This window comes from Botryllus schlosseri, chromosome 13 (assembly GCF_051294905.1).
Source record: "Botryllus schlosseri isolate E-star chromosome 13, Bs_hap1, whole genome shotgun sequence".
NCBI lineage: Eukaryota > Metazoa > Chordata > Ascidiacea > Stolidobranchia > Styelidae > Botryllus > Botryllus schlosseri.
Window position 1 is genome coordinate 931,687 of NC_137248.1, and position 13,094 is coordinate 944,780.

The 13,094-nt window shown below is 40.6% G+C and overlaps 2 protein-coding genes across 3 annotated transcripts in view; one reads left to right on the forward strand and one right to left on the reverse strand.

Annotated features, from left to right (window-relative positions):
* Positions 1-10,177, forward strand: LOC145453280 (uncharacterized). The gene is made up of 7 exons (XM_080331262.1): positions 1-697; positions 970-1,165; positions 1,864-2,020; positions 3,137-3,258; positions 6,509-6,631; positions 6,986-7,131; positions 8,934-10,177. Exons 1-7 carry the CDS (start codon positions 556-558, stop codon positions 9,419-9,421), a joined length of 1,374 nt encoding a protein of 457 aa, XP_080187388.1. The 5' UTR covers positions 1-555; the 3' UTR covers positions 9,422-10,177.
* LOC145453281 (uncharacterized) overlaps positions 10,101-13,094 on the reverse strand; it is a 20,639-nt gene continuing 17,645 nt past the window's right edge. For both annotated transcript variants that reach the window (XR_013919691.1, XM_080331263.1), the window contains one exon: positions 10,101-10,851. Coding sequence is in view for 1 of the 2 variants with exons in the window: in XM_080331263.1 (XP_080187389.1) it covers positions 10,688-10,851 (164 nt within the window). In the remaining variant the exon portion in view is untranslated. The remainder of the gene's footprint in view (positions 10,852-13,094) is intronic.

The following is a 13,094-nucleotide window of genomic DNA, read 5'->3' on the forward strand; positions in this document are numbered from 1 at the left end:
GTTGTATCAAAGCGATCTGTAGGAAATCGAAACATTTCACATACACCAATCAAAACGATGCGCGAGTAACCCAATAGGTCGCTAAGCCTATTCCTTTGTTTATATAGCCCCTGCGAGCAGGTACTAACAATGGAGTCACGTAAAGGTTTCATAAAACGAGCGTGTAACAAATCAACTTCGCCGAAGAGCCGGGTTGTTTACTTTGATGATATTAGACTTGCCTTATCTAAATATGCTGTAACCAGTAAGACATCCCCAGTGCTCAGTATATCGAAACTATTGTCCAGAATAAAGACAGCAGTTTATGCAGAAATAAGTGAAATATACACCGAATGTATTATAGCCTTAAGGATTTCATTTGTAACCCTGAAACCATAGGCTTACAGGCTATGTGCGTAACGCATATAACGCCGTCAATATTGGGCTATCGGCAGAAAGGGCTTGCGGGTAGATTCGGAAGTGAAGAAATGGCTATGGCCTCAACTGTACAATTAAATTAACTAGAAACTAAATCATATGATAGATTGATAGACCTAGTTATTGTCTCGCTGTGCAATGGATGTATTAGTTGGCAAGACGGAGCGATTTTCTCCATCTTACGACTCGCAATATCGATTTAAAACTCCGAGAACCTTTGACTACAGAAGAAAGATATTTCGACCGCACACACCTGAAGGAAATTTCTTCAAATCAAAAGGTGAGTTGCTGTGGAAGTTGTCCAATGTCCATGTATAGTAGTCAGTTAGGGACGTGACCGTACCCGTACGTATGTAGAAAACTACGCGGTCAGTTTTTAAGCTTGTGGACAGTGCTTGGCGGTGATGACGAATTGACTACATTGACCATTTGTGCCGCAATTCACACATATGCGTAAACTCGCAGGTTCGCGAAGATTTGCACAGTTTAAAATGGTAGGGGTAGCCCTTAAAATTCTGCCTCGTGTAATTCTGACGTGTCCGTGAATAACAGGAGAAAAGCAATTGGAATTGATTGCTCATGCCCAAGAGTCGCCCGTCGAAGCATTTCACCGGAGCCTGGAAGAAAGCCTGATGATAATTCGTCCTGGCCACACACAAATCCACCCTTCGCATTTGACAAATCTAGACAAAGTGCACATTTTCAATTTGAAACAGGATCGATCGAACAGGAGACTTGAGCAGAGCAGGTGAATCATTCTCATTTCTCCGAGTTTGGAGCAAATCTCCACGAAAACAGAAGTGGAGCATACATTATACAAAGATGGCTATGACAATAATTTGTGCTATTTCGAACGCGATTCATCCTTCCTATATGGCGTCCGACATGCACATGCCATTTCATTATAATCTCTTGTCCTCTTTATGTTGCTTTTCATTCAGTGTACAACATGCATCTTATGTTCTCGGCTATCGTGTGCTTTTGATTGAAAGACTATAACTAGGCTACAAGTCGTTTCGATTCCTTCCTATTTTTATTTTTTATTTTATCGCAATCCTGCAGTGTTTTGAAATGAGGAAAATATTAACATTTCAGTATCAGTTTAACATTGAAAATTTCATCTAATCAATACACCACAAGATTTCAATGCAGTGAAAACGTAGAAAGGTATCGAGGCGGCTTGGAGTAGTCTTTGAAATCAGACACCCACCTAGGCCTAATCGATTGAAAGAGCATGCACTTGCACATTGCACAATGCACACTGGATGAAAAGTAATAGAAGCTAACATATAAGGACAAGCGACAAAGTGGCATGTGTGTGTCGGTAGGCAAGGTGGTCCGGTAATCGCGAGCACTGACTACTATTTATTCAAACCAATGAGTAAATCAATATTGAATATGTCTCATCTCAGTACTAGACCGCCGTTGTTGCTGTTCTTGTTCTAGGCCGTGGACGACTGATGAAAGATTCCATGCTGCTCGAGGGAGGCTCTGGACTTCGACAGCGTCATCACGCGGCATAAGGACCGTTAACGCAACGCACGAGCGCAGTGACGAATTGAAGAAATCGTTCGTGGAATTCATCGCGAAATCAGATCATAGGGTGAGTCATCTATTAGTTTTGTAAACGAATTTTGATCTGTTTCACACTAGTTTTTCGTATAGTTCTAATGAAATGCAGTCCATCCTCAAGATTATCGGACCACGACTGACCTATCGATCTCGCTTCCCATGACATGCCGCCCTATTTCTTGTCGCTTCCTTTTTCTATACTATCTTCTTTACTTTCATTCAGTGTGCATGCCTCCTCTTGACATCGCCTAGGCCAAGGTGGGTGTCCGATTCCATAGACAACTCCTAGTCGCTTCGACATCTTCCTTTCTTTTCAATGTATCGCATTTTTTGTGGTGTATTGAACTGATAAAATTGCTCATAAACCAATGATGATGATGATGATGAAATTTACGCTAGGCGAAGTCCTGTTAAAAACCACTGCTTTGCTTTAGATTTCTTTGAAAGAACGGGGATTTGATGTTTGCTAGCCTCTGATATACTGCAAAATGCCGCTTAATTGTACTATTAAAATCGATAGTTTTTAAACAGTGTTCCCAACTACATAGCTTCTTGGACGGAATATCTATACGTACTATAGATGTTCAACCGACTATTTTGAGGCGGGTTTCAACCATCCCATATCGTATATGTCGGTTATATCGGGTGGTAGTTGTCTGTAGGCTGATACAACATGTTTTTTGGAATGTATTTACACAATTATGGCATGATTTTACAACTTAAAATACCCAATTTACTGTTTAAAACATGTTTTAAACAAAGTGTTTTAAACAATCATTTAAATGCAACCCTTGCGACAAACGTTAAGTAAAAAGTAGACCATGGAATCAATATTACGACACGATGCAAAAAAATACATATCCAAGTTGGAAATCAATTAAATATTTGATGTTTCAGCTCAACTCCTACATTTTGCAATTGATATATATAAAGTATTAATGCCTTTCGCGGACAGGTGGTATTTGATGATTTGAAAGTAATAAACTCGACAATTTGATTTATTTCTGCGCGTTGAGTTTGAGTGAGTTCTTGACTCGAGTCGTCCGAAAATGCGATTTGAGTTTTTCTAACACTCTCGATCTTTTCATGAGTACAGCCGCTGTTCGACTGGCAAGAAAAACCTAGGTAACGATATCATCTGTTACAGAGACGACCTACCAGCGACAATAGAAGCTACCGACACCACCCGCAGTACTTGTCGGACAATCGCGGGGAGGAAGACCGGTGTCAGAGGTGCGCCAGTCACCCGCAGATTCAAATCGACGGCCGGTTAGTGTTAGTACGAGCAATTGCCTAATTGCTTCGTAATTGACTCTCATAATATAACGTGAGGTCGTTATTTCAGGCTAACGGCTAAAAACACGCGTTCCATTAAGTAAACATTAATGAACTCCTGCAGGGTCAGGGGTTCTTAAACCTCTACTATCCTGGAGAACATTCTGGGGCTATTCTGCAAGCCTTCGGGGATCCCATATTGTCGCGAGTTTCAAAAACCAAAATCTACCAAAGCACGCATCTAAGAACTACAACTATGCATCAACATCCCATCAAACGTACTGTTGTTACCTTATAGATACCAGTTCAGTAATGCGAGGCTGTACCTTGGAAAGTGTATCGTGTTGTTCGGTAGAAACGCAACAGCGTGATACTAATTACTTAAATACAAATGAGCTTATAAATATTGAAGATAGAATTGGCATTTAATGCAGATTGCTCAACGAAACAGACGAAAGGAGAAACGGAAAATTATTTTATTTGATGTCCTAATTTCGGTTTTATATTATCTATTGTCCTATTTGCCAGTCAATCTCCATTTTTACAAGATTGACATGGACAGTGGACACTGTACTAGTGAAACTAAATATCTCACCTATAAGCAGGCCTGTTTATTTTTGGATATTGGGTTTTATTTTTGGAGATTCTCCAAAAATAAGATTTGAAAACATCCAAAAATAAGCTTTTTTTGGATGATGTTTTTTCAAGTTTTTTAGTAAAATGCACGAGTCAGAGCAGTGCAAATACTGTTGAAACAACCAGGAAACTCAAAAACACACACAAAAACAGCATGTGTGTGCGGTCTCCAAAACGCTAAAAGTACTTCCACTCACTGGAAGGATCAGAGGCGACACGACAAGGGTTGAAGAGGCGGCATGGTATGAAATCGTGTGAGTGTGGTGCGGGCGGGACCTTGTAACGCAGGCCGAATACCGCCATCTCTACAACAATAACATTCGTCCACACGATGATGGACTGAATGGCTACCTCCAACGGCAACAGGACTTGATCCAGGAAAACTCCTCGGGGTTATAAACGATAAAGGTCCGGCCTGTGCACCTCCGCTGCAGTAGTGGATCCAACTAATCGTCCTCGAGCGCATGGCCACAGAGCTGATCACCACCGTCACAAAGATTCAGGGACTTTGCCATCTGATCGTGGAGCATCAGGATGAGCTCCATCGCCTGGTCGAACGCCTTCGATCTCGGTGCCCATGCATCTGAGGACTGGGACAATGACACCCGCGGCAAGGAAGGTCCTCTGGTCAGAGGGTGCTGGGCTATCAAGTTCACCGAGTCACGCAATTTCGTGGAGGATCAGAGTGTGCACTGTGCAGTCCTCGACCTTCTTGAGAATATCGACGAAGAAGAGAAGCAGTCCACGTTCGAGGCAGCCAGGAGCCTTCCTTATAGCAGGCTCATCGACGGCAAAAAGAAAATTGAAGTTGCCGACAATGAACGCGGGTTCTGCCCTGTCTACCACACCAAGTGGCGCAACCTCATAGGCAGGACAGAACTTCTTGCTCTTTTAGATTCTAATAATATAAGCAATAGTGATACATATATGTAAGCTACTTTATTTGCAGCTCAGTGAATTGATCGACAAACACCAGGGTGGGCTGTCGAACAAGTGGACACCCTAATAGATATCGAAGACCAATTCCAATCCATGTCTGTCCGATACAAAATGGACGTCACCTTCAAGCGCATTATTGACGAGCAACAGTTCTTTGGACCCACATGGCTCGATGTTTCCCACAACTGCGACGGTCGAAGCCGATTTCTCGAAAATCAACTAGGAGAAAGGTCTCTACCGGGCGTCACCCACTGATTTTTCTTTGGAGGGTATTCTCCAGGCCAAAGACTTTGTGACGAAAGTATTAGAAAGTTAGATCAAGATCACTGATGATGTCGATGTGTTGAAGAACATGAATACATGATAATAACATACTTTCGGTGAAGTTTTCTATGTAGTATTAGGGCTAAAAACACATTCATTTCTTATTTTTGGAGATTCTCCAAAAATAAAATTTGAAAACATCCAAAACTAAGCTATTTTTGTTATTTTTGGAAAAATCCAAAAATAAACAGGCCTGCCTATAAGTGATAACATCAAACTTAAATGGTTGAACACACCATCCCGACCGTGGAAAATCAGGGTGAAATTCATGATTAGGGACACAGATTTCCTTGGAATAATCTTTGCGAATATATAGAACCTACCCTACACATTAGCTATCTTCACACGCAAACTATCTAGAGCTAGACTGTTCCTCGCCGTCTAATACGCGTAAGCGCGGTGTCTTACAAAGGTCTATAGAAGGGGCCGTGCTACATGTCGGCAGATATGGATTCATAATGTAGGATATCGGCCTTTGTAAATGACCATTGCAGTCGAAAAACATTATAAATGCCGCAAACAACAACAACGCAGGCTATGTAAGTAATAAATTACATACCAAAATTTAAGATAGGTGTATAGAAGGAAATACATCACAGCTACACCAATAAGGGAATGTATTTACTCCGCATTACGGATTTACCATCGCCGTCTCCACGATGCATACAACACTATCCCTTTCCGAAATCCTGATGCGTTTGTCCGAATATTGGCTAATAGTGAGTGAGGCATATTAGATTGTGCCTCACCTGGTTATTGTTTCTCTGCGCTGCCATTGTAAGTAATAAAGCCGAATTTCACATTCCTCAGCGATTTTGAGGGGGTTCCAGTGCTCTACGATTGTAAGCATTTGGAGTTTCGTCATCCGTGCGTCAATAGCATTTGATTGATACCAGCTATTATAAATTATGAGCTGTTTATGATGAATTGTATTGTCGCAGGTGATGCACGACCCGCCTGTGCCTCTCATCTTCTTTGGCGCTGTATTTTTGAACCATAAACATGAAAATGGGTGATGTTGGGTGACAAAATTTTCAAATTTATTTATTGATGAACATCGACGGAGAATAGCCTGTCATATTCATAGAAGGGTTTCACAATTTTCTCAAACTCGTCCTGGCACTGCCTCACTTGCCTTCCCTGACCGCACGTCACTGCGTATCAGCATTTCACATGTGTGAGTTGAGTGTGCGTCTTGTCCTCCATAGCGAATTACTGGGAATGCCTCGTGGAAGCCATCACTATTAGGTCAAAAACCACTGTTCTAGGCTGACGAATCAAAATACACGTTGATTGACGTGATTGCATCGATTCAAACACGCGCGTGAAACCAATCGTTTTTCAGGACAATGGGCGGCAAAACATCAGGTGGGTCAATGTCAAGGCAGTATTGCGACGTGCTCGGCGTGACGATGTGTCCGGACTGCAGGAGAACGAGAGCAAGAAACGAACATTTCAGGAAATGCAGGTTCGCGACTTCTCTCTCTCTCATTTACAGCGGTTGCAGATAGAGTTGGAACACTGGAAAATTTTCAGTTTTTCCAAAACAGACTAGAATTAGAATTACTTAATTGACATAAACTTGGGAATTGAATTAAATTCCAACTTATAAAGTTCAATTCATATCAAATCAGAGTTTTTAAGCACAAGAATGGCAAATGTCTGTACAAAGCAGAAATTAGATTAGAATTAAAATGAGACACAGAAACATTTCATAACTTAAATTAGAATATCGGCATTTCGTTCCAAATAGTCTTATTAGACAACTTGAAATATTATCTAGTCTAAGTCTGTTGATGATGACATGATTTCTCTACAACAGCGCTTCGGTATCACAGCAAGAGATCGAAGTCTACAGGATGGCATTCATCAGGCAGAGAATCCCCACGGTCGTGTTTCCGAGAACTAAATATCATTCTAGGCCGCACGAGCCGAAAGTCATATCAGTTTCAAGTTTAGACACGACAGGTAAGCCTTTATCTGAACCAGATGTGAACTTTACCAATCAAATCAATGATGAGGAACTGATAGATGTAGCGCAACTGGTGGGACTTCCACGACAATCATATTTATAGCTCGTTGAAAAAATTCATCTCAAAATTAGTGATGGCTAACCGACTGTTTTTAGCGCCGCGCTGTGGAGCTTGTTCGTGTGATGATGCATATAATATCACATTTGTACATTAGGGCTCTTCAAAAATGACTTTTTTCTCAAAACGTACTGGCTACTTGATAAAATTGTTAGGTTACCTAATTTAAGCCTACACATAAAATTTGGTTCAATTCCAGCTAGTAACCGCTTTGCTACAGGAGAAGAAAGTTTCTATTTATGATATAAAATTAAATAATAAAAAAATTTGAAAATTTTCTGTTCACCCCATGAAACTGTTAGGCTCTTGCTCTTGCTCATGCTCTTGCAAAACGAAAGCGAATAAGGCATGCTTAGGACTATGGTCATTTACATGTGTGTTAGGAGGGCCTGTGACCGAGCTAGCACGGCACTGTATACTGCACTAGGCCTTTACAAGCAATAAACCTTCGAAATAGAATCCACGCCGGAATTTCGACTCAAGTAGAAGTATTTTTGCCTAAAAACTGAAAACTGTCAACTAGAATAGAATTAGTCTAAAATCATAACTTCTTAATAAGTAGTGAGAGCAGGCAAAATCTACTTCAAGTACTTCAAAGAGTAGAAGTACTTCGTTACTGACCACCTGGGCTCTTCAAAAATGACTTTTGTTCTCAAATCGTACTGGCTACTTGATAAAATTGTTAGGTTACCTAATTTAAGCCTACACATAAAATTTGGTTCAATTCCAACCAGTAACCGCTTTGCTACAGGAGAAGAAAGTTTCTATTTATTATATGAAAATGAATAATAAAAAGTTTGAAAATTTTCTGTTCACCCCATGAAAGTGTTAGGCTGTCTATAGAAACGATGCTCACCAAATTTGGTTCAATTCCAACCAGTGGAAGCGGAGTTACTGCCGTCGAAAAATTTTGATTTGAAGAAAATAGTATTTACGGTGAGCACAACTATAATAAATAAACGAAGAATCGGTCACCATAAATACTATTTTATTCAATTCAAAATTTTTTGCCGGCAATAAATCCGCTTCCACTGGTTGGAATTGAACCAAATTTTATGTGTAGGCTTAAATTAGGTAACCTAACAATTTTATCAAGTAGCCAGTACGATTTGAGAACAAAAGTCATTTTTGAAGAGCCCAGATGGTCAGTAACGAAGTACTTCTACTCTTTGAAGTACTTGAAGTAGATTTTGCCTGCTCTCACTACTTATTAAGAAGTTATGATTTTAGACAAATTCTATTCTAGTTGACAGTTTTCAGTTTTTAGGCAAAAATACTTCTACTTGAGTCGAAATTCCGGCGTGGATTCTATTTCGAAGGTTTATTGCTTGTAAAGGCCTAGTGCAGTATACAGTGCCGTGCTAGCTCGGTCACAGGCCCTCCTAACACACATGTAAATGACCATAGTCCTAAGCATGCCTTATTCGCTTTCGTTTTGCAAGAGCATGGGAAAAGCTTAACCCTTAACGCGTCGGAGCCTTTGGGGCTTCGTCACCCTTTCGGGCAATTCATCGTCTATAACGCGGCCTTCGAGCAATGCGGTAAGTCGACTTGCTCCACATGATCCATTCATGGAAACCTCCCTCGCATACAATAGCTACTTGAGTAGCGACGGTGACTACTTTGACCACCTCTGCATTTGTATATTCCTAACGGATTCACTTTCTATTGTTTCTTCAGGAAAGCACGTGACCAGGGTATCGATAGAAGCCACGGAAAAGAAAGAAGTCCATGACGATTGTGTTCACTTAGCGGATGATACCTTGCAAAACAATATGGATTTAGAAGAAGCTAACGATGAAAAGCAACACGATCCGTTAAAGGAAAATAATCCAGAATTGGACGAAACTCCTGCCCGCGTGGAAGCCATCCAAAAGTCGAAGTCATTCAATCGAGGCCTGGTCCCCTCCCCCGATTATTTCAGCAACATCATCGACCTTCAACACCGCATCCGGGCGCACAGAAAGTCCCGTCGGTCGCACTTTCTGGAAATCGAAGCTTTGGCTGAAGAGATTCACACCAAACAGAAGGAAGACGAAGCCAAAATGGAGGAGGAACCTTCGCAGCTAGATCCTCAAAGCCCGAGGATCGACAGCTCCGCTAAAATTTACGAACCTCCCATACTTTTCGGACAACGGCCGATGGTGTTGGGTGTAAATGCGGATTGATGAAGTTATTTAGATCGTTAATCGTTACTAACCCTTGGGCTAATCTCATGTCATAAGGTAGTACTAAGAGGCATATGCAATATGCATAACCAAGCATGCACTTTCAAACGACTGCATGAGGACTTACCATAAGTATTATGCAAATCATAAATTACCATAACATATAGGACACTGTACGAAAACACAATTTGATAAGCGAAAGTGTCGTTTATAGGTGATTTACACACCGCACCGTGGTGGAAATCAGATATATACAACAATTTTCCACCCATGGATACAAAGCGCATATAGTGAAGCGGGAAAGCTGTGCATCTAAATCCCATAATGTGGACAGGTGTCGGCTGGTTTAAATTCCTCGCAATATCAAAGGATCCCAGCAACTTTCGACTGATCATTACCAAGTTAATGTCGTCAGGAAGTGATCACTAATGGAACAAAATGAGCGCCGATAGCCACGGAAGGATGAACTTAAATGATATTACCAACGGTTATCTAATTATCTATCGTAACCAAGCCGTTGTGATATCGCTCGTCGTCAAGAAGGACATTCAGTTTCATTGGCAGGCACGAAGCGTGCTGACCACGGAAACGCACACCTGGAGCATCTCGATGCTTCGCATCTATTATTATAACACTGTGTATATGCGTGCCTGTAACTTATAGTTATAACATATAGAACTTCGTTGGCATGAAGGGTTAATCCGTACGCACAATCAGTGTCGAATGTCTCATCCAAAAATAAATTTGCTAACATTATATGCCTACCACTACCATGTGTTCTCTAGGAGGATTTGTCGTCTTTTCTTAAGGAAAGTGAATGGTCATACGAGGACGCCAGAATGTCCTCTTTTTTTCGCATTTCGAGTTATTCCTTGTATTGTATACTTCCAACACGAATGTTGTATCTATTTATAAAAGAAATTAGCGCAGCCATCAAACATGCTGAATTGCCGGCTTAAAAAGGTGTATACAATTTCACAAACTCGTTAGAAATGATCATTCCTCATTCGGAAAAGTCTATAGAACCTCATGGGCTGTATCTGAAAAATAAATATGACCTGTTGTTTTTGTGTCTGTTTTTGTAACTTTTCCTGCAACTACCAAGGAAAAGTAAAAGAACATCAACCTGAAACGAAACAATTCTAATTTCGTTTTACTTGACCATAAAAAATCGTTTCTTTGTGGCTGCTGCAAATATGATAGGAGTAGCTAACATCCAATCTTGAGCTTGTCGGTCAAGCTCAAGAAACAACGATAGGCGGATGCTTAAATCCTATTCCACCGCCGAATGGATGGCATGTCGACGAACTGTACAAGAGATGATCTCGAGCCTAGATATTCTCGGATATCCTTTGCGTCATTATCTCCCACACTTCGCCAGAAGGAGCTCGGTAATCTTTCCAAAACTTCCTGAATGTGGGTGACTATACCTGTGACGAGCATTTCGTGGATGATAAGCAAACAGTAAACATGAAGTGTCGAATTGGGACAATCAAAACAGACAATTTCTGGCCGGTTTAACTTCGGAGATGTCGTCATGCTATAATGCATATAGCTTTCGATTCTCTCGTGTTACGATCATAGAATGGGAAAACTAGAAAAATTATAGTTTTTCTTAATTAGAACAGAATAAGAATTATAGCAACACATTTTTCCGAATTAGATTAGAATTATAATTACTAAATTCGTGGAGACTTGTAAATTAAATTATCAAGTTAAGTTGATATCAAATCATATAGTTCATTCTTATGAGCACGAGAATGGCAAATGTCTCTATATCAAGCTTGGCTTGTTTCGCGCGATACAGGTCTCCTTTACCATTTTCATGAGGACCAGAAATTAGAATAGAATTAAAATTGGAGCGTAGAAACATTTCACAAATTAGATCAGAATTAGAATTGGTGCAAGAAAACATTTAACATAATATATTAGAATTAGTTTACTGGCATTTCGCCAACTAAATCATCAATTTGTTCAATTGTGGATACGAACCTGTCGTATAGGCGGTAGAGCTAGAGTCACGAATATGTTTGCTAGAGGACGTCAATAATACACGGTATTACGTTAAAGAATAAATCGAGCCGCTACTGTTCGCATATCAAAGAAAGTAAACGATTTTGGCGACATTTTTTCGTGAGCCAATATTGCGAAATCGAGATTAGCAAAATCAACAGCGATAGAACGAAAAAGCCACCAATTTCCGCTGCCTCAGCGTCGGTCGGCAGATTTGCGGCTTCTCTGGTCTGCGGGTAATCAACCGAAGGTTAAGGACAAAGCAGTTATCAACTTGGGCCGAACTCCTCGAGAAAGGTCAGCATTTGCTGGATGACATATTTTCGAATCGACACAAAATTAATATCAATTACTAGGCCCTACGGAATTTTAAACTTAGCATGTCAGCGTATAGGTTTAAAATCACACCTTTAAATCCAAAGTCAGGGGGACTATATTGCGTATTAACGACTCGTGGGAATTCGTCACATTATCTATGGTCAGATAACTGCTGTGATTGGTGATGCGGGCTATCGGCGCTCGGTTGAAGTTGCGTCAAGAAATCCATGAGAAGTTTGGGAGTACGGATTTTAAAATCGTGGAGCGAATTTATTCGGACTGATAAACCGGAACGAGTGAGGCATCTTCAAAATACATTCGCTATGTAGCAATTATCGATGAAATCGCATCACATCGCTCTAAAGCGTTGTTTATCCATTATATTGCTCAGATCCAGTAAGCCTACAGTCATGACTTTTTATTCTAGTAAAAGAGCGCATACTAGAATTTGTCTACGTAAGGGAAATTTATGATCAATTATTCAAACAAGAATTGTGGCCCTCATACACGGATTTACTCATCAATTCTTACGGGTCCAGAACTTTTCATTCAATTCAATCAGAATGCATGATTTTTCAAGTCAGGTTTTCGACTGGCTAATCCTTTGTCTAAAACATACACAGTACACACATGGAATCTCACCAGAGAGTCAAACAAGTGTCATCACACACACTTAACATCTTCCGGACGCACTTCTAAAATCCTCAAGGCTCTGTACCCATTCGCTATCAACCCATCGAGTGCTTCTATACCGGAAACATTTAGACACATTTACGGTAAAGAAGTGGTTAAATCGTAGAAACCTGCTGGTTTATATCTATTCGATTTTGAGACTAATTGGGGATCAGACGAGATCGTGACTGAGTGTCCTTCAATTCACTACCAACAGCTTCGGATTGAATACCCTCGTACAAACTTAACAGAAAATTGTGACAACTCCGTTGTCTCAAGATTGGGCTCATCTTATCGCCAAAGACAAAATGGCTGCCGCGATATTGATCACTGCTGCGCATTATAATAGTGCACTTAGCAATAAGCTTTACGACTAGAACTCACTGAGCAAGGAAGATTACAAATCAAACTCAAGATAACTTACATGTTTTAACACAACTAATCTCAGTTCATCCTTCACCGATACATTTATTTAAATAATATCATCCGATCACATAATCGGATTGTGAGAGTTACACAACTGCTGTCAGGTAATTCTTGGACATTGCGGACTTGAGATCGTTTTTGAGAAGCCGGACGATTGCATGCAGTGAGCAAATAGCCGTGTTAGGTCTAATCCCTTCTATGTTTGGTTCACTGACCATCACCTGCTAGTGAGTTGACAGTGAGA

Excerpts from the sequence above, each read along its gene's own strand:
- LOC145453280 (XM_080331262.1), top strand. The coding sequence starts at position 556 with ATGGATGTATTAGTTGGCAAGACGGAGCGATTTTCTCCATCTTACGAC. Across the intron at positions 3,259-6,508 it reads CAGATTCAAATCGACGGCCG|GACAATGGGCGGCAAAACAT; the intron begins GTTAGTGTTAGT and ends ATCGTTTTTCAG. Across the intron at positions 6,632-6,985 it reads GAACATTTCAGGAAATGCAG|CGCTTCGGTATCACAGCAAG; the intron begins GTTCGCGACTTC and ends TCTCTACAACAG.